Source organism: Crocodylus porosus, unplaced genomic scaffold (assembly GCF_001723895.1).
Source record: "Crocodylus porosus isolate Cpor-Errol unplaced genomic scaffold, CroPor_comp1, whole genome shotgun sequence".
NCBI lineage: Eukaryota > Metazoa > Chordata > Crocodylia > Crocodylidae > Crocodylus > Crocodylus porosus.
In genome coordinates, this window is record NW_017728918.1 from 58,128,244 (window position 1) to 58,150,671 (window position 22,428).

General features: G+C 41.1%; 1 protein-coding gene across 1 annotated transcript in view; it reads left to right on the plus strand.

Moving 5' to 3' along the window:
- Positions 1 to 22,428, plus strand: part of DDX43 (DEAD-box helicase 43) — a 52,075-nt gene that overhangs the window by 12,580 nt on the left and 17,067 nt on the right. Inside the window, exons 6-12 of the mRNA XM_019537638.1 lie at positions 1,772 to 1,928; positions 2,013 to 2,131; positions 2,850 to 2,960; positions 4,260 to 4,401; positions 6,635 to 6,735; positions 13,740 to 13,827; positions 16,718 to 16,845. Of these exons, the coding sequence (XP_019393183.1) occupies positions 1,772 to 1,928; positions 2,013 to 2,131; positions 2,850 to 2,960; positions 4,260 to 4,401; positions 6,635 to 6,735; positions 13,740 to 13,827; positions 16,718 to 16,845 (846 nt within the window). The remainder of the gene's footprint in view (positions 1 to 1,771; positions 1,929 to 2,012; positions 2,132 to 2,849; positions 2,961 to 4,259; positions 4,402 to 6,634; positions 6,736 to 13,739; positions 13,828 to 16,717; positions 16,846 to 22,428) is intronic.

Consider the following 22,428-nt stretch of genomic DNA (forward strand, 5'->3'; position numbering starts at 1 on the left):
GTGTCCTGGCTTATCCTGAAGTCTTGCTGCTGCTACTTTGTCATTCCAAACCCTTATGATTATGTGCTCCCACCAGTTGTTATTAGTCTCCCTGGCCCAGAAATAGCACAGGGTTTACAAGTGGTTCTAGAGGAAGCTGTCCTCTCCAGTGTCTTGGCTTCATCCTTTGACATGGTAATTTGGTGAAGATCAAATACAGTATCTAAAAGAAATGCCTTTCAGGTGACTTGGTCGTGCTACTGTGTGTTGCCATGTTGGTGCCCAGCAGCTAGGAGATGAGCAAAATGGAGAGCATTTCCCTGTAGGGGATGACTTACAGGCAGGAGAAGAAAGACAACGTCACAGTGCTATTGGGAAGGGACTGCAGGGTGAGGAAATAGTGGGCTTCCCTTCCCAGCACCTCTAGGTGACAGCATTACTTGTATAACTGACAAACCCTCATGAGGGGTGACTAACCAAGCCTGTGGTAGGGAGCATTCTGTGGAAGCTGTAGAGGGTCAGATGGCAAGTAGGCTTTCTTCTCTCCCATTTGGCCATCCCCAGGAGCCTCCATACATCAGTGATTCTCAGCCTTTTAAGAGTTGGGGTGCCCCTCCATAACTTTGGAACTTCACAGTATCCCTAGTTGAGAACACCATTGTTATACTACTGCTTTCCTCAGTGGTCTTAGCGAAAGTGCTGCCATGCATTCTTGGCAGTGTTACATGGTTGTATTTGACTTTTCTGATTTAAAGTAGACAGGAACAGAAATGTAACTGAGTTCTGTCATGCACAAAACTCCCCTGTGCCCCAGGGGTTAGAGGAGGAAGTGGAGGGGAGAAGGGTAGGTTTTACTTGTCATGGTTGTACCTGCACCCAGATGCTTCAGCCAGGTGGTGCACAGGGCTGCTCCAGCCCAGTCTGATCCTTTTGGACAGCCAGGGTAAAGGGCTGTGGCCAGAGTGCGCTGTTGCAGCAGTGGTTCCTGGTCCAACCCTATGTGCTCTTCCCAGAAACAGGCACAGGACAGTCCCACCTACTTGATGCATATTTGCTTCCAGGAGGAATGCGTGGGATCAGACTGGGAAGGGCTGCAGGAGGAGCATGAGCTCCAACCGCAACTGCTTCCTGGTCTGCTTCTGCAGGAGGTGCACAGGGCATTTCAACCTGGTGGCAGCAGCAGCCCCCACATTATAGAACCCCTTGAAGGGGCTTGTGGCACCTCATTTGTGACTCACTATCATAGTTTGAGACTGAGATGCTGGGATCTCTGCTTTCTGGCCCCTAGCTGCAGATTTCTGCTACAGCATGGCCTTCCAGCATCTTTTGAAGCCCTTCAACTGGGAGGGGCCTGTACCTTTATCTGTGCAATGCTGCAGCACTTTAAATTGGAGTGGTATGTGAAGCTGTTTTCATGAATGTTTGTCCACATCTTTAATAGCAAGCTCTTAAATCTCAAGCTTTTGTTCTGTCCTAAGTTTGTAAACTTTTAAAATTGTTTTTCATGGATTTTCTAAGGATCTATTCTGGTGAAAGCCTTTTTAGGGATATTTTCACCATTAGTGCTACTCTTCTGTGACTATCACATTTACAGTACAATAAGAAAGCAGCACAGTGAGGTTTGTTTAGTAGTTTGTCTGTACCTCTCCTCACACAAAAATCCCATATTCACTTCTGGGTCACGCTTTCATTCAGTTGCTAGAACATACAGTAAATGTTCCTGTTTGGTCTTCTAGTTTTCTGGTTGTAAAACTACATAATTTTTTTTTTCTAAAAAAATTATTCTGTGCAGAAAAGAGAATAATGATATCACTTGTGATGACTTGAAAGGAGGTGAAAAGCGTTACATCCCCAATCCTGCGTGTAAATTTGAAGATGCTTTTAAGCATTATCCTGAAGTTATGGCTAACATCAGGAAAGTTGGCTTTCAAAAGCCTACTCCAATTCAGGTACTGTGGTGTTTAAATTCTGGTTAATGTTGTCATAACTTCTAAGAAAATGTATTTTTGATGTCAGACTTTTTTTTTTTTCAGTCGCAAGCTTGGCCAATCATACTTCAAGGAATTGATCTCATTGGTATAGCACAGACAGGGACAGGGAAGACATTAGCCTATTTAATGCCTGGATTTGTTCATTTGGATTCACAACCAATGTAAGGACTTGTTTAATTTATATTTATTTATATTATAGCTAGGCTATCTGCTTTATTGTAAAATGGCATTAAAATTCAACCTGAGGAAGTTCATAACCAGTAAGCATCATACTGTATCTACTCATACTACTGATGAGATGCACACTTTGTTTTCAGAACGTGGATGGAGAAGAAAAGACTTACCTTGCTCTTGCCAGCAGTGAAAACACCAGCAGCTGTAGTAGCAAAGAGCAACTACCTATAGCTACTCCGTTAAACCCCTAGCAGCTGACTGACTGGACAGTTCCTTCCTCTGCAGCATCAGGATTTGCCTCAGAAGCACCTTGAGAATGTCACTTCAACTTGTGCAGAAATGCACACTTATTTTCTTTTCTCCTCCCCTTTGCCTCTACCATTTAACTTTGTTAAAGGGATACCCTCAAGTTGCTGCTTGGGCAATCTCTTGTGCTGTGAACAATATTGCTGAGTCAGTATGATCTTAGCAGCATTCCCTTGTTTAACAAATGCATCCCGCATGCATTTCAGCAGCTGGTTTTGTTTTTTTGTTTTTAAAAGGTGCATATAGTATGTGAGAAAATACAATACGAAACATATTGGTTTAAGACATTTAGTTGTTTTATCTAAGAAACTCTAAGATGATAATTGTTTCGTATCTTACATGACTAGTTTTCTGGGCATCTAAAGTTTCTTTCTGAATTATATTGATTGTTATTTGCAGTCCCAGACATCAGCGTGATGGACCAGGTATGTTGGTTCTCATTCCTACTCGAGAGCTGGCTCTTCAAGTAGAGGCAGAATGTTCGAAGTATACATACAAAGGAATTAAGAGGTAATCATTATCCTTCCCAGTTTTTCAGTAGTTGAACCATAAGATACAGACAAAATACATTATCTTAATATAGCAGGCAAGTCAACATGCATCAAACTTTGAGGTTTGGGGAAAGTGTATTTGAGTCTATCACATTCATTATATTCCACTTGTCTCTTCTTTCTGGGTTTCTTTTCAGTGTTTTCTCAGTAGTTGGGTTTCCTCTGAGATGAATCTCTTCCTTCTGTGTTTTCTGATGTCAGAGTTTTGTGCATGTGTATTTTCTGTTTTTCTTTCAGGATGAAGTTTATCACAATAGCATATGTCCTTGTCTCCCTCCCCCCAGCCCTTCCTCTCTTATCTAGTCTTACTTCATCTTGCTGCTTTAATTGATTCAAGCTTCCCTATCTTTCCCCTCAGAGTTGAAACTTCTAGGAATTACATATTCATGATATTCTCTTGTAAATAAGGTATTGAACATTCTTCCCAACAGTAACTTTGTTGCATTTATTGTTTACCTCAGAAGGTTATCTTGCATGTTGAAACTAATGAGGGATCTGCTATCCAGAGAATTCCAGTTCTCTGTTACAGTGCCTTTTCAGTGATAAGCTTTTTAAATGTTAAATGTTTCCACTTTGTGATAATGGGGAATTTGGGGGTAGACAGCTTGTTCTGGCTGTGTGCTGGAATGACCCATCCCAGGTACAGAGGCGGGCAGACAGGCAGATGCTAGGACCTGCCCACAGTTAACACTCATCTATGTAGTGTCATAAGGATTCACCCCCACCAGCAAGGCCCCATGCCCATCCGGGGCTGGATCCAGGGGTCTGATGGGCTGGACCTGGGCTATAAGCAGTAGGCTACTAATCCCTGGTGTAATTTGCTACATCAGGTGATCATGTCAATTTAGAGTCAGCCTTAGTATCCTTATTCTGCGCTCTTATGTTGTTAGGTTGATGTTCCCTCAACTTCCTTTCCATGTCCTACCCCTCCCCCTTAAATCATACATCTCTCTTCTCTGTGTCTGTGGGTCAAGTTTAATAACATAGTTGTCAACTCAGCTCATATTTACACTGTTTAAATTTCATGTCCAGGTTAGGATTTCTAAAAAAAAATGTTGAGAAATAGATTTGATATATTTGAAATAATTGTATTCGATGCATCCCTTGCCTATTCTAAAGTCTTTCCTCTGGAGAGCAGGGTAAAACAAAAAGGATAACTTATAAATGGTAGGTAACATGGGGATACTTACTTTCATCTTAAAAAGAGGGATTTTAATTGAACCAAACTAATCAGCTTCTGTAAAATTTTGCTTTTTAGTATTTGCATATATGGCGGTGGGGACCGAAAAGGACAGATAAGCATGGTTACAAAAGGTGTGGATATTGTTATTGCTACTCCTGGTAGACTGAATGACCTTCAAAAGAACAACTTCATAAATCTGAAGAGCATAACATATTTGGCAAGTAGTCAGCATGAAAAAGTAATACACCAAAGGGGGTATGGGTAAATTAAACACTGATGTTTCTTTTTAAAGTTTCATTTATTCTAATTAAACTGAGATTATAGATACAATCTTTGAGTTTTGTTTGGTACTGCTATTTTTACTATATCCATTGTGGACCTTGAAATAATTTCAGGGAACATTAGATTCCTGGTACAAATAGTCTTTCTAAAATTGTAAATAATTTGTGGTGATCTTTTTAAATGTCACTTCATAACAAATTTTTAAAAATCTCTATTGTCATACTAAAATTATTGTACTGTGAATGCTTCCAGTCTCTGCCAGTCCTAAGAAAAAATGGAGACAACAGTGACTTTAGGACGTCAAAAGGTTGACATTTATTATTCAATATTCTTGCACAGCTACCACATACTACATACAACAGCTATTTTGTTCCTTCACATTTTGAAATTATTTTTGATTTCTTATTTAACCTTCAGGACACAAGCTAATTGCCAAGTATAATAATTTGGACTGGTCCTTTTTACAAGATTCAGCTTGGGTACCTTACCAAGTAAATTAGGGCTGTTAAGAAAATAACTGGCAATAGGTGAGGCTTGTTGCATTACTTTACTAGCAAGCTAGAACTTGCTAGTAAGGTAATGTGGCATGCCTCACCTATTGCCAGTTCCTTTCTCCATGCTCAGCTTGGAAATAGTGGTGGGCAGCCAGGTACATAGCTGGGGAAAACTAATAATCAGTAAAGATGTTTGCAGTCCCCATCAAGGTTTTAGCCAAATGCAAAATGGGAATGATAGTGGAAGACTAGAGAGTAACTTAACTTTCTCAGAGTAGAAATGAAGGTGGGAGGGTGGAGGAATGTTTTTGTTTTTTTTTTTCAAGTTCTGTAGCCAAAGAAAAAATTATTGATGTTTCAACAGTGATACACAATGGTCAATTTTATAGACATTTGCAGTTTTTCAAAACAAACAACGTGGTGGTGCATATAAAAAGAGAATGATACAAGTTATAAATCTTTTAACATGATGTAATCACAATTAAAAAGCCTGTACTGTATCCATGGGACATTTGACTGTCCCGTGGATACAGTCTTTCCACTACTCATTATACCTTTGACCTTCTTGAAGGCAGCACTCAGTTCTGCCCTCTCCAGAATAAATCAATATGCCCTTACCTGGATTATTGCATTCAGTTTTGAACATCTTGAAATTGGAGGATCAGGTAGTTGGAGACATTGGAGAACCTAAAGAGAAGTAAGAAAAGTAAAATTGATTGAAAAGGCAAACTTGAGTTTTCCTATTTACCCCTCCCAGAAAACAAGAACTATGGAACATGGTAAAATTAAAAGAACATTAATGCAAAGCCAACAAAAGGAATTAATATATTGTAGAACTGGCCTCTGAAATTCATACCAGAATACATAACAGAGACATAAGATAACATAAGATTTTAAATTCAGAAAAACAATGGATGTATTACTAACAAGACTGTTGAGGTGGTGCAGGTATTTGTAGTTTAGAAAGTAGTATTAACATTTAAGTTTCTGCCTACCTTTCAGAAGGTGGTTGTCAGTTTATTTCCTAAAAACAAATGGTGAGCTAGCCATCTTTAAATGCCTTTTGCAAGCATTTATTCCCTAAAACAATTACCAAGGGCAGGATACAAAACTGGGGCAAACTTCTGGGCTGACCTAGTATGACTGCTCATATGCTGCCTTTCCCTTCCCATCCAACTATATGAAAAGCCAATTTTTTTAACTTGGGAAATACTTTCTGCCTTGTCAGAAAAAAGATATTGTAAAAAGAGCTGGCTGCTTTTTCCCATCTACAAAGTATTCCAACCTTGAAAACCCATCAGAACATAAATAGCTTAATAAAAGCATCCTTAAATACAGGCAGTAACAGGTTAATTGCATCTTAAGTGTAGCATCTGTTAGGGGTCTGAGACAGATGGGGCTGGTATAACTAAGGGGGTTACCAGAAAATCTCTGAACCTTAGGCATAAGGGAATAGAGGCTTCAGACTTTTTTAGAATCTCACACTTAAAAGTTAAAGGAGAAAAGTGTGGTGGAACTAAATGTCCTTATTCTGAATTTGCACAGGAAGTGGGAATACGTGATTCTGAAAATGACTTTAAGAATAAAACTACCTCTTAATGGGAGCCTTATATGTAGTGTCTTGCTAAATGCTTTTAACTAAGGAATTGTAGATGCTAATCTTGTTCCATGTAGGTTTTGGATGAGGCTGATAGGATGCTAGATATGGGATTTGAACCTCAAATAATGAAGATCTTAATAGACATACGACCTGACAGACAAACAGTCATGACCAGGTATGTGATATTTTTTTTTTCTCAACAGCTTAGAATTTGGGGTGGTGTGCAAGTATATATTATTTATAGGGATAAACAAAGTAATATAATATTAGTAGTTTAATAGAAGGCTTTTACTAATCAAATCAGAGATTCAAAGGGTTAGAAGGGACTTAAAGGGTTCTCTAATCCAGCCTCTTGCTGAGATGTAGGCTTTACGGTTCTTAAGTCATCCATTTGATTTTTGAAATCCAGAGGTTAACAAAGTAACCTGTTTTTAGCAGCATTTGGCTGAGCTGCCAATTGGGCAGCAGCTCTGACAAGGCTGAGCCTTGGGAGCTGGAAGGAAAGGGTGAGTGATGTATGGGTCCAGGAACATTCAGCCATGGTGAACTCATGTTGTGGCGGGGAAGACTGGAAAAAAATTCTTTTCTGCTTTCCCAGACTAAGGTGTTTATCTTATTTAAAGTTGTGTAGTATGCAAGCGAATGCTGTAATTGGGTAAATCTTTTGTCAAGGTGTGTCCTTTCCTAGCATATATAGGGGGAAAAATTAACTCAAGTAGGGTAGGCTGTCAATTTCTAAATTAGTATTTGAGCTGCTGTTACTTCTTTTTGAGAAGAATTAAGTAATGGTCTAAGTAATTTTATCAGTTCTTTGATTTTTGAGTTACTGGTCATATTTTAAACTCATCCTGGACTTGTATGTCTTAGAGAGAGAGATGTCTCCTGTCTTAAAAGACAACTAAGGTTAAGTATTTATATTATATCTAATTGGTAACCTAGCTGTGGGTAGTTGACCATAAAGTGACACTGACATGCCGCAGGAACTTTGTGAAGTTTCAGGGAGCACTAATCGTCTGATATTATGGCCAGTCTCCCTAAGTGGAATAGTACAATGTTTCACTCGTCATTCCTCCCACATAGTGTCTGAGGGCCCCTGGAAGAGTGTTTTTGCGATTAGTCCATCAGCATACGGATATTCAGCCCTAAATCACTTCAGAATTACTCCATTCCATGTAGCAGCCTTCTTGGGGTCTAGTTTTCTATGGCTCGATAAACTTTGCTGAAATGCTAACCCAGTGAGATTGAGGTGTTGCTTGTAGGTTGAAGTAAATGCTCAAAGTCAATGGTAGAGTGGCTAGCTTCAGCATTAGCTTCTGGGGGCAAGTAGCATGCAAGAAAATATGGTCATTGTTGAGGACAGTGTGTATATTCTGAATGTAAATAAAATTTACATTGTTTGTGCCCAAAAGCTTGGAATTAAAGAATTTTTTTTTGGTCTAATAAAAGATATCATCTCTACTACGAGTCCTGATTGCCTTTTCCTCTAGACCAATGTGGCTACAACCTGGATACCCGACACATGGAATATATCAAATTTTAGCCAATTTTTAAAAAATGAAATCTTCATATTTTCCCAAGCAAGAAGCAGCTGAACCTGAGACCTGAGATCCTCCTCCTGCCTTTGTTTCAAGGTAATTTGCATCATCACAGATCCTCACAGGAAGTTAGAAGCTCCATACCAGGTATAAACTGACTGCCAGAGGAGTTTTCCATCTGTTGATTCCTCTGTGAAGTCCTCTGAAATATGAACTTTCATTTCTACCCAGGAGAACTTTTACAATCTTCTCCAATGTGCCTGAAAGCTTGCAATTAAAATTTTACTTCCCCAAAAATCTTGTTGGTCTAATAAAAGATATCATCTCTACTACGAGTCCTGATTTGCCTTTTCCTCTAGACCAATACAGCTACAACCTGGATACCTGACTGAATGTAAATAGTCATTTATCCTATTTTCTCACATATTACATGCCAAATAAGATGCACCTTGGTTTTGGCATGATTTTTCAAGAGTTATGGATCCATAGACCAGGAACAAAACCTTATCTTTATCTCACAGACCCTCCCTTCCCTGCTCAGGCAAAAGCCACAATTAACCTTTTCACAGCTGAATTGACTGAGCAGACAAGATCTGCTGACAAACTGAAACTGTAGCTGCTGCTGAAGATAGGACTCCATGGGTGGATCTAGGGTTTTGAAAAAAGCAAAAAACATTCTGTAGGGCTGTGAAATAAGAGACGACAAAAGTAGCTAACAGCAAAAATGCTGAAGAAAGAATAGCTTGATTACTGCTGCTTACAAACGAGGAAGAATCGGTCAGGAATGTAGTAGTGGATGACATCTTGGGCAGCAGCAACCACAAAAGATGGAGTTCAGGATCATGAGGGAAGGAAGGAAGGAAAGCAGCAGAGTATGGACCCTGGAATTCAGAAGTATAGGCTTTGATTCACTCAAGGAACTGGTGGGCAGGATCCCTTGGGAGGCCAGTCTGGGGGGCGAAGGAGTCCAGGAGGCCTAGGTGTACTTTAAAGAAACCTTACTGAGGGTTCAGGAACAAACCATTCTGATGTGTAGGAAGGCTAGAAAGTATGGCAGAAGACCAATTTGGCTTAGCAAGGAACTCTTCAGTGAGCTAAAACACAAAAAGGAAGCTTATAAGAAGGGGGAACTTGGACAAAAAAACTAAAGAGGAGTATAAAAGTTGTTTGTGCATGCAGGGATGAAATCAAGAAGGCCAAAGAACACTTGGAGTTGCAGCTGTCAAGGGATGTGAAGGGAGTTGACTGATGTGATTGCAGAGACATTGGCCATGATCTTTGAAAACTCATGGCAATCGGGAGAAGTTCCAGATGATTGAAAAAGGGCAAATTTAGTGCCCATCTTTAAGAAGGGGAAGAAGTAGGATCCAGACTGGTCAAGCCTTACCTCAGTCCCTGGAAAAATCATAGAGCAGGTCCTCAGAGAATCCATTTCTAAGCACGTGGAAGAGAAGGTGATTATATACAGTCAGCATGAATTCACCAAGGGCAAGTCTTGCTTGACCAACCCAGTTGTCTTCTATGACGAGATGACTGGCTCTATGGATGCAGGGAGAGCAGTGGATGTGATATACCTTGATTTTAGCAAGGCTTTTAATACGGTCTCCCACAACCTTCTTGCAAGCAAGCTAAGAAAGTACGAGTTGGATGAATGGTCTGTAAGGTGGATAGAAAACTGGCTTGATCATTGGGTTCAAATGATAGTAGTCATTGGGTCAATGTCTAATTGGCAGCTGGTATCAAGTGGAGTGCCCAAGGGGTTGGTCGTGGAGCCAATTTTGTTCAATATCTTCAATGACCTGGAAGATGGAGGGAGAACACCCCCAGAAAGTTTTCAGATGACATCAAGCTGGGAGGAAGTAGTGGATACGCTGAGGGTAGGACTAGGATTTAGAGAGACCTCAACAAATTGGAGGATTGGACCAAAAAAAATCTCATGAGGTTCAATAAGGGCAAGTGCAAAGTTACATGTACCAGTACAGTCTGGGGACTGACTAGTTAAGCAGCAGCTCTGCAAAAAAGGACCCTGGGGGTTACAGTGGACACTAAACTGAATACGAGCCAACAGTGTGCCCTTGTTGCCAAGAAGGCTAACAGCATACTGGGCTTCATTAGTAGGAGCATTGTCAACAGATTAAGGGAAGTGTTTCTTCCCCTGTTTGGCACTAGTACTGTGTCCAGTTTTGGGCACCCGCTACAGAAAGGATGTGGACAAATTGGGGAGTCCAGTGGAAGGCAGCAAAAATGGTTTGGGGCTGGGGCACGTCTTGAGAGACTGAGGGAGCTGTACTTATTTCGCCTGGGGAAGAGAAGACTGTGGGGGGGGGAATGGGGGGATTTAATAGCAGCCTTCGACTACCTGAAGGGTGGTTCCAAAGAGGATGGAGCTAAACTGTTCTCAGTGGTGGCAGATGACAAAACAAAGAGTAATGGTTTCAAATTACTGGAAGGGAAGTTTAGATTAGCTATCAAGATAAACTTTCTTATAAGGAGGGTAGTAAAGTACTGGAACAGGTTACCCAGAGAGATTATAGAATCTCCATCCTTGGAGTTTGTAAGATCTAGCTAGACAAATCCTTGGTTGGCATGATCTAGTTGGGGATGGTCTTGCTTTGAGCAGGGGGTTAGACTACATGACATCCTGAGGTCTCTTCCAGCCCTCATTTTCTTTTCTGCTGGAGTATCAAGACCATTAAAAAGGAGAGAGTGTCATTAACACCTGCAGAGTGAAGAGTGATCAGCAGGAATGGGAAAAATAATGAATATGAAGTCAGTTGACTCCCTCAACTCTGCCTGAATAGAAATATCATGCTGTTGTTTTTTTGGGTAATATGGTTGACTTTAAACTTTGGGTGGAGCAGGAGTAAAAGTGGGGTATGTTGCTTGAGCCCCCCCAACTGCTGCTCTTACCCAGTAGACTGTACTCAACCTCTATGTGGCTGCTGGAGGGAAAAGATGAAAAAGAAAAAAAAAGCATTGTGCAGTGTCTCTGTGCCTCTATTCTGGGCAGATAAATCAGCTTCCCTGCTTAAAACATAGACCCCAATTTTGGAAGGCTAAATTTTTGGGGAAAGATGCATGTGAGTAAATACAGTCTTTTGACATGCTGTCTTGCCAGTCATTCTTATTGTTTACCTTCTTTTGATTTCTCCATGAGTTCTCTAACCAAAAGTTCTTCAGATGAATAAAACCTTAAAGTAGGGGTTCCTATATCCGAAAATCATCCTAGAAATCCTTTTAGCGTATGTACAGCCATTCGGGGAGGTTATATTGTGTTCAAAATGGCCATGTAAGTCAGAATGGGAGTGGGGTAAGCATGGGCTTTGAGGAGGGTTGGGAAGATCGGGGGAGGCAAGTGGGGTCCATGGGAGGTCTCGGGGGAATCAGGGAGGTTGGTGGAGTCCGGGAGAGTTTGCGGGGGCTAGCAGGGTCTGCTGGGGGCCTTGGGAGGATTGATGTGGGGTTAATAGGATTGGAGAGGCTTTTGGATCCTGCCAATCCACTTCTGGACATCCCCAGCTCCTCTGACCCACCCCCACCCCTGAAGCTGCTGACCTGCCCCTAATGCTAGAAACCATTCCCAGGGTCAGCCTTACTAGTGTCTGCTGGTCCTAGGAGCCTGATTGAAGTAAATTGGGGTGGAGGGGTGCAAAAATCAGGGGGCTGGCAGCTCTTAAGGGGGGGGGGGATTTGGAGGGATAAGAGGTCTCTCTCCCCCAGAGACCAGGGGCTATTTTTCACCCCTTGAACCTCCCACTTCTAAATGAACCAAACCTGCCTTCCCTGATCCCACCCACTCTTCCCCCAACCCCAGCTTACTTCCATTGGCTCCTGGTACCATCGAATGCCAGTAAAACTGGCACCTAGGGCATTTTGCACGTTAAAGGAATATGGTGGGACATTGTCCATCTGATGTTGGGAGGAGGGGTCAAGGGACTAAAAGTAGCCCAGTGTGAAAGCAGGGGTAGGAAATTTGCAACCCCAGAGATGGGGCCGGCAGCTGAGCTTTCCTAGCTACAGGGCTGTGCTGAGAGCTGTATAGATGTTCGGTTACATTTTTGCTGGACCTAATCTAAGTTAGACTGCCTCTGAGATCCAGCTAACTTATGGTAGGTTGGGTATTTTTTTAGACCACTCTCACCTTCCTGAATTTCTGTACGTTTTGTACTTAGATTCACCTAACTAGGGATATAAGTATTAAGTCCTCACCTGGGCAAACTAATTTAGATCGGGTGGCCATTTTTGTTGCAGTTTAACCTCTCCAAACGTATGTATCTAGCTTTGGAATTGGAGAGCTTTCAGTAGCTTTCTTATGGAGAGTTTATATATATGTACAGCTATTTGTAATTTGTCACTGTTTTTCAAATTAACGTTGAAACCCAGAATAACTTGTGGGTATAGATAGCTGTTTTTTCTCTTGTCACAGGTCATATTTAGCCACATTTCAGGAGATGCCCACAACTGTCCGCTTTCTCCTCCAAGGCTGAGGACTTTGACAGGGATGTGCCAGTGTTCCTGCTGGGGCCTAAGCTGGAGGTTCTTGGCTAGAGGGTCTTACCCGTCTGATCAGGGTCAGACTGATCACTATATTGAGGGTCAGGAAGGAATTTCACCCCATGGTTAGATTGGTCTGGACTATGGTACGGGGGTTCTTGCCTTCCTCTGTAGCAGGGGGGCCATGACCCTCTACTTGGAAACATATATTAACAACATTTCACAGAAGTAGGACATTGACTGCCATGGTTCCCCTGCTTTACCTATGTCCTATGGCAAGTTACGGTGTTAGGTGTGTGTTGTGTCAAGGTTGATGGTAGCCTTACGTAGAATTTAGATTATGGTTTGGATAGGGATGATCCTGCCTTAGGCAGGGGGTTGGACTAGATACCCTCTGGAGGTCCCTTCTAGCCCTACTTCTCTGTGATTCTATGAACATTCCATAACATAAGTTTGACCATTAGGAAAGAAAAGGCACTAAAATGCTTATCATGCTTCTGTTGGCATAAGTTATGTACACATTCATGACGACCATTGTTGGTGTAAGAGCTGTGCCAATATATTCATAGATTCATAGATTGTAAGGCTGGAAGGGACCTCGGAAGATCATCAGGTTCAGCCCCCCTGCACCAAACAAGAAAGGCAACTGGGGTCAAGTGACCCCAGCAAGGTGACCATCCAGTCTCCTCTTGAAGGTCTTCAGGGTAGGCAATTGCACCACCTCTGGAGGGAGCTTATTACACAGTCTGGACATCCTATCTGTGAAGAAGTTTTTTCTAATGTTGAGCCTGAAATGGTCTTCCAGGAGTTTGTGACCATTGTTCCTGGTTTTTCCCAAGGGTGCCCTGGTGAACGGTTGTTCACTGAGTCTTTGACATATGCCCCTGATGTAGCAGTAAGCTGCTACCAAGTCCCCGCTCAGCCTTCTCTTTTTCAGGCTGAAGAGTCCCAGGTCCTTCAGCCTTTGCTTATATGGCTTGTCATGCAAGTTTCTGATCATACGGGTGGCCCTTCTCTGGACTGTCTCGAGCTTTTCCATGACTTTGTTGAAGTGAGGTGCCCTTTCTTATATATGATAAGAAAGAAAATGATAAAGGAAAGGGATGAGAAAAATGTACTGGAAGAGTGTTTTTCCTCTTCTTCCCACCAGTGCTACTTGGCCAGATGGTGTTCGTCGCCTTGCAAAATCCTATTTGAAAGATCCCATGATTGTATATGTTGGAACTCTTGATTTGACGGTAGGTTATTTTTACATAGTAATTCTTAATACCAAATTATTCTTCATTTCATAAAACTTATTGTTCAAAAATACCTAGATAATACTTTAAATATATAACTTTATCTGGACTTTTACAAAATGCCCAGGGTCTAGGTAGAAAATAGTGGAATTTTTCACTGAGGAATAGCTCTCCTGTAAAGCTCAGAATATATTTTATGACCTGTAAACAGTGAAGGATTTTGAATGAACATTGCATATCAGCTTTCTTAGGACAATACCCTTGAACCTGCAATGGGCAGCCTGCCCTTGCCCCACGCACGTGCCCTACATACCCTCCCTGAGGCTGCATGCAGCGGGAGGAGCCAGCCTTCCCCCCCACCCCCGGCTACCTGAAACTCTGTCCTGTGCCCCACCTCACCCCAGCTGGGCAATGCCTGCCCCTGCCCTAGCCCCACTTCCTCACTGCGGGGGCCTCAATCTGCCCTGCTCCCCTATGCCCCTTCCCTCCCTCACGCAGCTTTCTCCCCACATACTTACCAGCTGGACACTGCTCTCCAGGCTGCCAGGCTGTGTTCCTGGTCATGTGCATGCTGCGGCTACACGCATGCACACGGAATTTATCGGTGACATTATTGGCCACATCAGGCAAAAAAAGCCAATTGCTGAAAATGTCAATTTTCCTTTTAGCAGTACTGATACGATATAGACTGATGTATTGGTGCACCTGTAGTTCAAATACTATCTTCATAAATATTAAGTGACTGCTCTTTGTCCCAAACGAAAAGCAAAATATGTACTTCCTCTCCTTATTTAAAATTTCTGCTGAATGCCTGTTCAAAAGAATCCCGTTAATTTCTGGTGTCTGAAGCATTAATTACCCATTATCTAGCTAAGATTCTCTGGCAGCTTCTGTAATGCAGTTGTCTTTTTTTTAACTGGCTGATGTGCAGTGATACCATATTACACTGGGATGCCATGGCAGCTGCCCTTTATAACTTATTCCTAGTTTATGATGGTATGAAGACACCTATGCCAAACACCATAGAATACAGATGTTCAGATAGGTTATTTTATGGTAGCCTCCAACTATGTTGGAAGAAAGTTTTCTTTGCAAAGTTCTTGAACAAAACCAATGAACAAGCAATTCAGTATTGTTAGACTTTTGGCACTTCTTCCCCTTGAAATTTGTCAAAAGGAAAACTTTTTATTCAGAAGTATGTGGAAACAGTTCTAAATGAGAATAAACTCCTTTACCCTCTTTCCTACTAAGAAGGTAAGTAGGCTTCTTAATATATTAATCTAGTAGGCTTTGTAATATATTAATCTATACCGAGGAGAGCAAAATACAGCCTGCAGGCTGGGTCTGGCCTACCAATTGATTGTATCCAGCCCAAGACTGCCCCTGTGGTGCTCTGCATGAGGCTGAGACCTACCTGTTCCTTCCCGGAACAGCCTGCACCCCACACACCAGCCCTCACCCACCCTATGCCCACAAACAGCACTGCCCCAGCCAGTACACACAGCTTCTCAGCAGGGCTGCTCTTGCTGCTGCTGCAGCTACCCAAGTACTGCTCCGCTACTTCTGCCTCTAGCAGCTCCTCCTCTTGCCCCTGCTGTGCTACTCCAGGTGGTGGGGAAGCTGCAGCCAGGCAGCGGAAGGTGGCCAGAGGAGTGCAGCAGGATCAGAATGAGGAGGAAGAGAAGCTGCTGGAGGTGGGCTAGCCAAGCAGTACCCAGGCAGCAGTGGGACCAGCCCCTTTGGGAAGCTTGTGTGAATGCTGGCTAGGGTGGTGCTATTGGCAAGTGCAGGGCAGATGCAGGTGGGAGCACACTGCAGGCTGCAGTGGGCAGGGTATGGCCCCATGCCGAGCAACAGGGGTTTGGTGGAGGGAGTAAGAGAAGGAGCTTGACCACATCTGCACCACACTGCCTGGGTGACCTCTGCCACACATACCTCCTGCCCCCCACCTCCCTTCCTACCCCTAGCTGACTCCTTGGACCTAGTGTGTGGGCAGCCCCCAACATACGCGCACTCAGCCTGTCCACACTCCATAGCTATGCACACCCTCACACGCACACTTTTCACACATGTGCATACATGCCCCCCCCACACACGCACACTATACAAGATCAAGGCTTTATTTTGAGCTATTATACAGTCACATTATATACACAAAAAAAATCAGGACAAAAATTATTTTCTAAAATAAAATATAGTAGAAGTTTGATTTTTAGTATATGATTTATTTTTTATCTGTAATTTGTTAAAATGATATCTTCTGAAAGATTTTGTTTGGCCCTTGACAGCTTACCAAAACCAAAGTGGCCCGCCAATTGAAATAATTACCCATCCCTGATCTATACCCTCTGAAAGATACTGTTAACTTGATTCTTCCTAGATCTGTTCAGAGAAAAATACCATTTTATCTTTTTGGTGTTTCTCAAAGCTGATTCATAGGAAAGGGGGTTTAAATATCTCACAGTGACATTTACTATCATTGCATCAACTCCAAATTAAATAAAGTTATACCAGTTTTGAAATGTGTGGTCTGAAATACTGTAATATAGTGTTGTCCAACTGGGTGCTTACAGGCTACATTCAGCTCACAAGGGTTTATGTTGCAATCTTCAAGCTCCTATCTGGCTCCTGCTCCACTTCTTGCTCTGGCTGCTACAACAGCTGGGGTGGCACACTGCGGTGACAGGGGTGTCTACAGCCCAGGGCCAGTGGCTTACTGTTGCATAGTCCATTGAGCATTCAGCCCTCACTGGTATGGTTCAAAGGGTGTGTAGGCCTGGCTCTTTGGAAGTTGGGACAACCCTGTTGTAGTATAAGAATAAGTTAAGTTGACTTGAACATCTTTAATCATATTTGTTTTCACTTAACCCTCCTTTTGCACATTTCACAGGCAGTAAATACAGTGGAACAGCAAGTTGTTGTTATCCCAGAAGAAGAAAAGAGGGCTTTTACCCGGTACTTCATTGATACTATGAAGCCTACAGATAAAGTCATCATCTTTGTTGGAAGGAAACTTACGTATGTAATCAGTTATGTAATACTACTTTTATATATTTTTCTACCAAAATTATACTTAAACCATACTTACTAAGCATGGCAATTATATTCAATCAATGTAATGTTCTATTTGCTTATTACATTTTCTTCATTATACATAAGCATTATGTTTATGCAAGTTTTTTTTGTATTTTAAAACTGACTTTAAGGTTCTTTGAGTTTTGTCCACGTTGGACATATTTGTGTAGTTCTGTGATTTTTTGGATAGGGCTGCTTTTGTTACGGCAATAATTTCCTTACACTTGCAAAAAGTCAAAAACTTCAGATCAACTTTTTATCATCATCTTTAAAAGAGCATTTTCATGTATCAGAGGTCATATTAGTTTCTAAATAAGACACCATAAAGGAAAGTAAACCTCAGAAGAAATTTTATTTCCACAGATACTAACCTGGAGACCTTCATATGTCAAAGAAGTTTGAAGACTTAAAGAATTCTGTTCCATACGGAAATTCTTCTTCTTCCTGACTTGCAAGCATTTGCACTCGGATATGTTCACCAAAGAGCTTTAGTTCCCCAATTTAATGAGACATCATTTTTCCCCAAGTTTGATAGTTACTAGGTCTGGTAGGAGGTGTTTCCTTTTGATTGCAACATGGCTAATTGCATGTTCTTGACCAAGTTTCTTCTAAATTATTTGAGGTCTGGGGAAGATGTCTTGTCCTCCTTAATTTTCACAGACATTCAGACGATCAGCAATATAATACTAGAGCCTCAATTTTGTGACCATCATTCCTGATTTTTGTATTGGACCCCCAGCAGATCTTACATTTAAGACATGATTAACAAGTAACCAAGCCAGTTGTTCATACAATTAATGGCATGATAAAACGGTAAATAAGCCAGTTTATTCCTCAAATTATGCGGAATAATTTTGTGTTTGGTTTCCATCCTGTCTTAAGTTGAAAGTGTGGCATGTCTTAAGCTGCAGTCTGATGCATGGTTGGGCTCTGATACCAGCCCCAAGTACAGTCCCAAGGCTGGAACTCACAATCAGCTGATTTGCTGGTCTCAGCTGTGGACCACACTAGAGGCTTGAACTAGCTTTGGTGCAGTCCCAGGACTGAGACAAGCAATCATCTAATTGGCATTCCCAGCCCTGGGATCACACCAGTTCACCTGGCACCTGACTTTATATTTGGACTGTTCTGTTTCCTCTGCCTGAGCAAGCTGTAATGGTGCAGTTGGGATCTAATCCGCAGTCCCAAAACTGTGCTTCCTGCCATGCACATTTGGTGTGACAGGAGGTGTGCTTCTTGGGATAGGGGAAAAGATTTGTTCCATTACGTGAATGTATGCCAGAGACATCAGAGGTGCAGAAATTTCACTTATATATTAAACTAGACACACTAGACAAATTACACCGGTTTTTGCGACAAAGCATGTAAAACTCAGATTCTATATCTTGAAATAAATTTGCTGAAATCTGAGGTTTCTAAGTCTAAATGGAATAATTTCTTTATAAAAATTAAGGCATTTTATAGAGAAATGTATTTTATTGATTTTTATTTAGAAATAAAATGCAACTGATGACTAGAAACTTACTTTGTAGTAAAGATGCAGATAGGAGAGTTGGTAGTGAAGTGAACCAAAAGGGTGTGGAAAGTTTAAAATTGGCAGCTGTTCACCTACTGTTTTGCATGAGACTTGCAACTTTTTTAGCATGCTAGAGAAAGTGTTTCATATTTCTTATGATCAATATTTTGTAAATGAATAGTCAAAGCGACTATGGTCAACTTGCTCTAAAAGATCTGGTAATAGGAAAGAAACATTTTTGAAGCCAGGAAAATATAGTGATAAATCCATAAAAATAAACAGATTCTAACAAGCAAATTGGCTGAAGTTTCTCATAAATTAAATGACAAAAATACTTTCTAGTTGCTGTTCTGTCTAAAATAGAGAATTCTTAATCCTTAGTTTATTAGGATTTGTTTTCTTTTAGTATGTTGCAACAATTTGATTTATGTATAAAAATATCACTTTACACATTTTTTTTTTTTAAATTCCCAAAACTAAAGGCTAGTTGGGGGTCGAGGGGGGAGGACAGGCCAAGGGGAATTTAGGTTCCTAATTTGCACCGTAGGCAGAATTCAGTTGAATGATCTACAAAACCTCTGCCAAAATGTACAACTTGGATGCCATGGACACCTCTAACATTTTTCTGACCAAAACTGACTCAGATGCGTAACGATCAGGTACTGCATCTGTCCAGAATGATTTCTTGCTTAGCTGAGCCGAAACAGTTAAGTACTTGAATTCTACCTCAAGTCATTTGGCCTGTTTGTGAATCCCTACAAGTAAATCCGTGTAGAGGCTTGATTATAAGTAGACAAACATGGAATATTTCTAACACCCATTGATAAACATTGAGTTTAGCATTCTACTGTACCTGAATTACCATACAAAAAGGAATGAGAAAGTGTTCAGGAGAGAGGCACCCTGACCCCATGGCAGTGCTTGCCTTTTGTCTAATAGCTATTTTAATGTAAAAGGCACAAACAGCCAGGAGCAGGGACACACCCCAGGACTTCTTCCCTTCCTCTTGCTGGAGCACCTTCACTGGACTACAGTTACGGTCTCTTGCTTGTTCTTGCTGGCTCCCTGACTTGCATTCCTTTCTGCTCATTGGCTCAGTTATAAGAGGGAAGGATGTAGTTCCTTTTATCTCTGCTTAGCTTACAGCCTGATGGCTTGGTCACGTTCTTCCAGGCAGTGGGAAATGTTGGTTAAAATTTCTGGATCTTCAGCTTCTTGGGTGAGTGATGCAAGTACTAGGGCAGTGGTTCTCAACCATTTTAGACTCAAGATACCCCTCATGAAATTCAGAGCACCTTTCCGTAACTTTTATAAACTGAGCAGCACCCCATTTCAAAAACTTAACTTTTCTACTGCAGTGCTTACATCCTTGCAGAGGAGAGGTGCCAGGCAGTAGTGGCAAAGGAACAGCCAAGCAGGGATGAACCTGAGCCTGTGTTTATCTGTTTATCACGTCACATCTTATGGCACCTTTCGAAGGATCTAATGGCACCCTGATGGAAAATCACTGCACCTAGGGTATTATGCAAAGAATGAACAGCAGCACTACCGTCCTGTGAATTACTGTTCTGTACACAAATCAAGGTTGATGTTTGGGGCACAACTGTGTACCTCTCTCAGCTATATGGAAGTACAATCAAGATGTTATACGTATCATCCATGAATGGATTTTAGCCTCGTAAGTCACAAAAGGCCTTCTTTGTTCTTGAGACATGGATTTTGATGTTAGTGGCCTATAACAGTCAGTGGCCACTTTTCACAAAGTAGTTGTGTGTACATTCAGTGACAGACAATCCTTGACTCACCCCATGACACTGTTTTTGAAACAGAACTTGCTGTCAGGAAAGAGTTAAAACTATTATCCAGTTTCATGTGTGTTCAGTATACCATCAGGAGTGTAGCCTTTCCTCTTCACTGGTAATCTTGTAGTCCACTCATCTGCTGCATAACAAGTAACTCTGATAGCTTCTTCTGCTGTGACTTTAAGCATAATACTGTATTTCTTGAATTGCTCAAAAAACCCATTGGAACACTTCAAATCCAGCAGTCTTATCTCCTTAGCCAATGTCACTGTCACTTCTCATTGCAGCAGCCTATTTCTTGGAAGGTGAGATGAACAACATTGTTTAAACTACTTCAGTAGTACTTCCTACTAATCTGCATAGGTGGTGGTTTTTAGTCATTTGCAAATTCATGTTAAAATACTGGGAACATAAATGCATAGTAATCCTCAAGCTAAAATGTAAAAAAGCTTTTTACAATATGTGCTTGAGGAACATTGCACAAAATCTCTTTGTTTATATGCTGTTCCAAATGAGCATTTTCACCCAGTAAAGCCTCATGGAAGTTATTACATGCATACCAAAAGTAGAAAATTAAATAGGTTTGGGATTTTTAGCTTGCTTTTGAGCTGTTCAAAGATGCAGAATCTGTGAAATTCAAAAATAAAGATAAGCAATTAAGGACAGTATTGTGGTTAGTTCTCGAGTTTGAGAGTGAAATTCTGGACTTTTTTCCTCATTTTCTATGCTTACCAAGTAAGTATACTTTCTTCTGTATTGCAGAGGTATTGTAAAAAAATTAATTTAATATTTTGGAGGTTTTAAAATGCTACTGTGGTACAGACAATGCAGATAACTACAGTCACTCACTAATTAGGTTTCAGAGTTGTAGGCACTGTGAAGTGAATTAGCGTTCTGGCATTGACATTCTAAAGAGCTCACCTAACGTTTTTCAGTGCTCATTCCCAGTACTGTTACAATGAATACCTTCTTAGCTTGGCTAAAAGTCTATTATATGTTATAGTTGCATGAAGGATATGAATGCTTATTTGTTAGAGGTTTGTTCTTCTCATATAAAAGAACATAAAGGTCCCTCTCTAAATTATTTAATCTTAGTCTATTAAGATAATTTTTGTTTCTTGCAGTATGTTGCAACAATTTGCCTTATATGTAAAAGTATCACTTTCCACAAAGATTTCAAAAAATTCCAAAAACTAAAGATCAGTTACAAAAAAAGACTTAAGGATGCATACACACATACCAAGTCAACTTAAAATATGCAACTTAACTAAGTCGACTTAATTTAAGTTGCATTAGAACGTACACGTACATGTGCAGCTCCTTGACATAGTGGCAGCCATCTTCTGAGCTATATCGGCTTAACTAATGCAACTCAAGATAATACACCTTGGAGGTTAAGGAGAGATTAAAACACATTAATCTCCCCCTAACCGTGGAGGTGTATTATCTTGCACCACATTTAAGTTGACTCTGCTTCACATATGTGTGCATGCTCTGACAGTTAATTCAACTTCAATTTAAATCAGCTTAACTTTCAGGAAGTTAATACATGTTTGCACACCATAAATTCCTGCCCAGAAAAGCATTTTATCTTTGTACTCGTCTGTGAAATATAAAACATTATAACCAGGAGAAAATACGACTCTACATGCTGCTTGCTACCAAAAACTCCGAGGTAAACAGAGTATTCCACATTTTCTCTGAGCCTAATCTGCATAAAATGAACTTTTCCAAACAGGAGATTTTATCACACCTACAACTCGCCTATGAAATACGAACTTTCATTTCTGCCTAGGATAACTTTTACAATCTTTCTCCTATGCCTGAAGAAGGGTGTTTGTGCCTGAAAGCTTGCAAATAAAGATTTTTTTTTGCAGACATCTAGTTGGTCTAATAAAAGATATCGCCTCTGCCACAAGTTGTGATTTCGTAACTTCACTTTAGGCAGAATTTAGGTGAATGATCCACAAAATCCCTGCCAAAACATGCACCTTAGATGCCATGGACACATAATATTCTTCTGACAGAAACTGACTCAGATGCCTAAAGATGAGGTACTGCACATATCCAGAACCATTTCTAGCTTAGCTGAGCAAAACTAAGTTTGGCAGGCCCAAGGAGGATTACTCTGCGCTGGTCCGGTCCTGCAGGGACCAAACCAGGAAAGCCAAGGCTGCAACTGAACTCCAACTAGCTTCAGGCATCAAG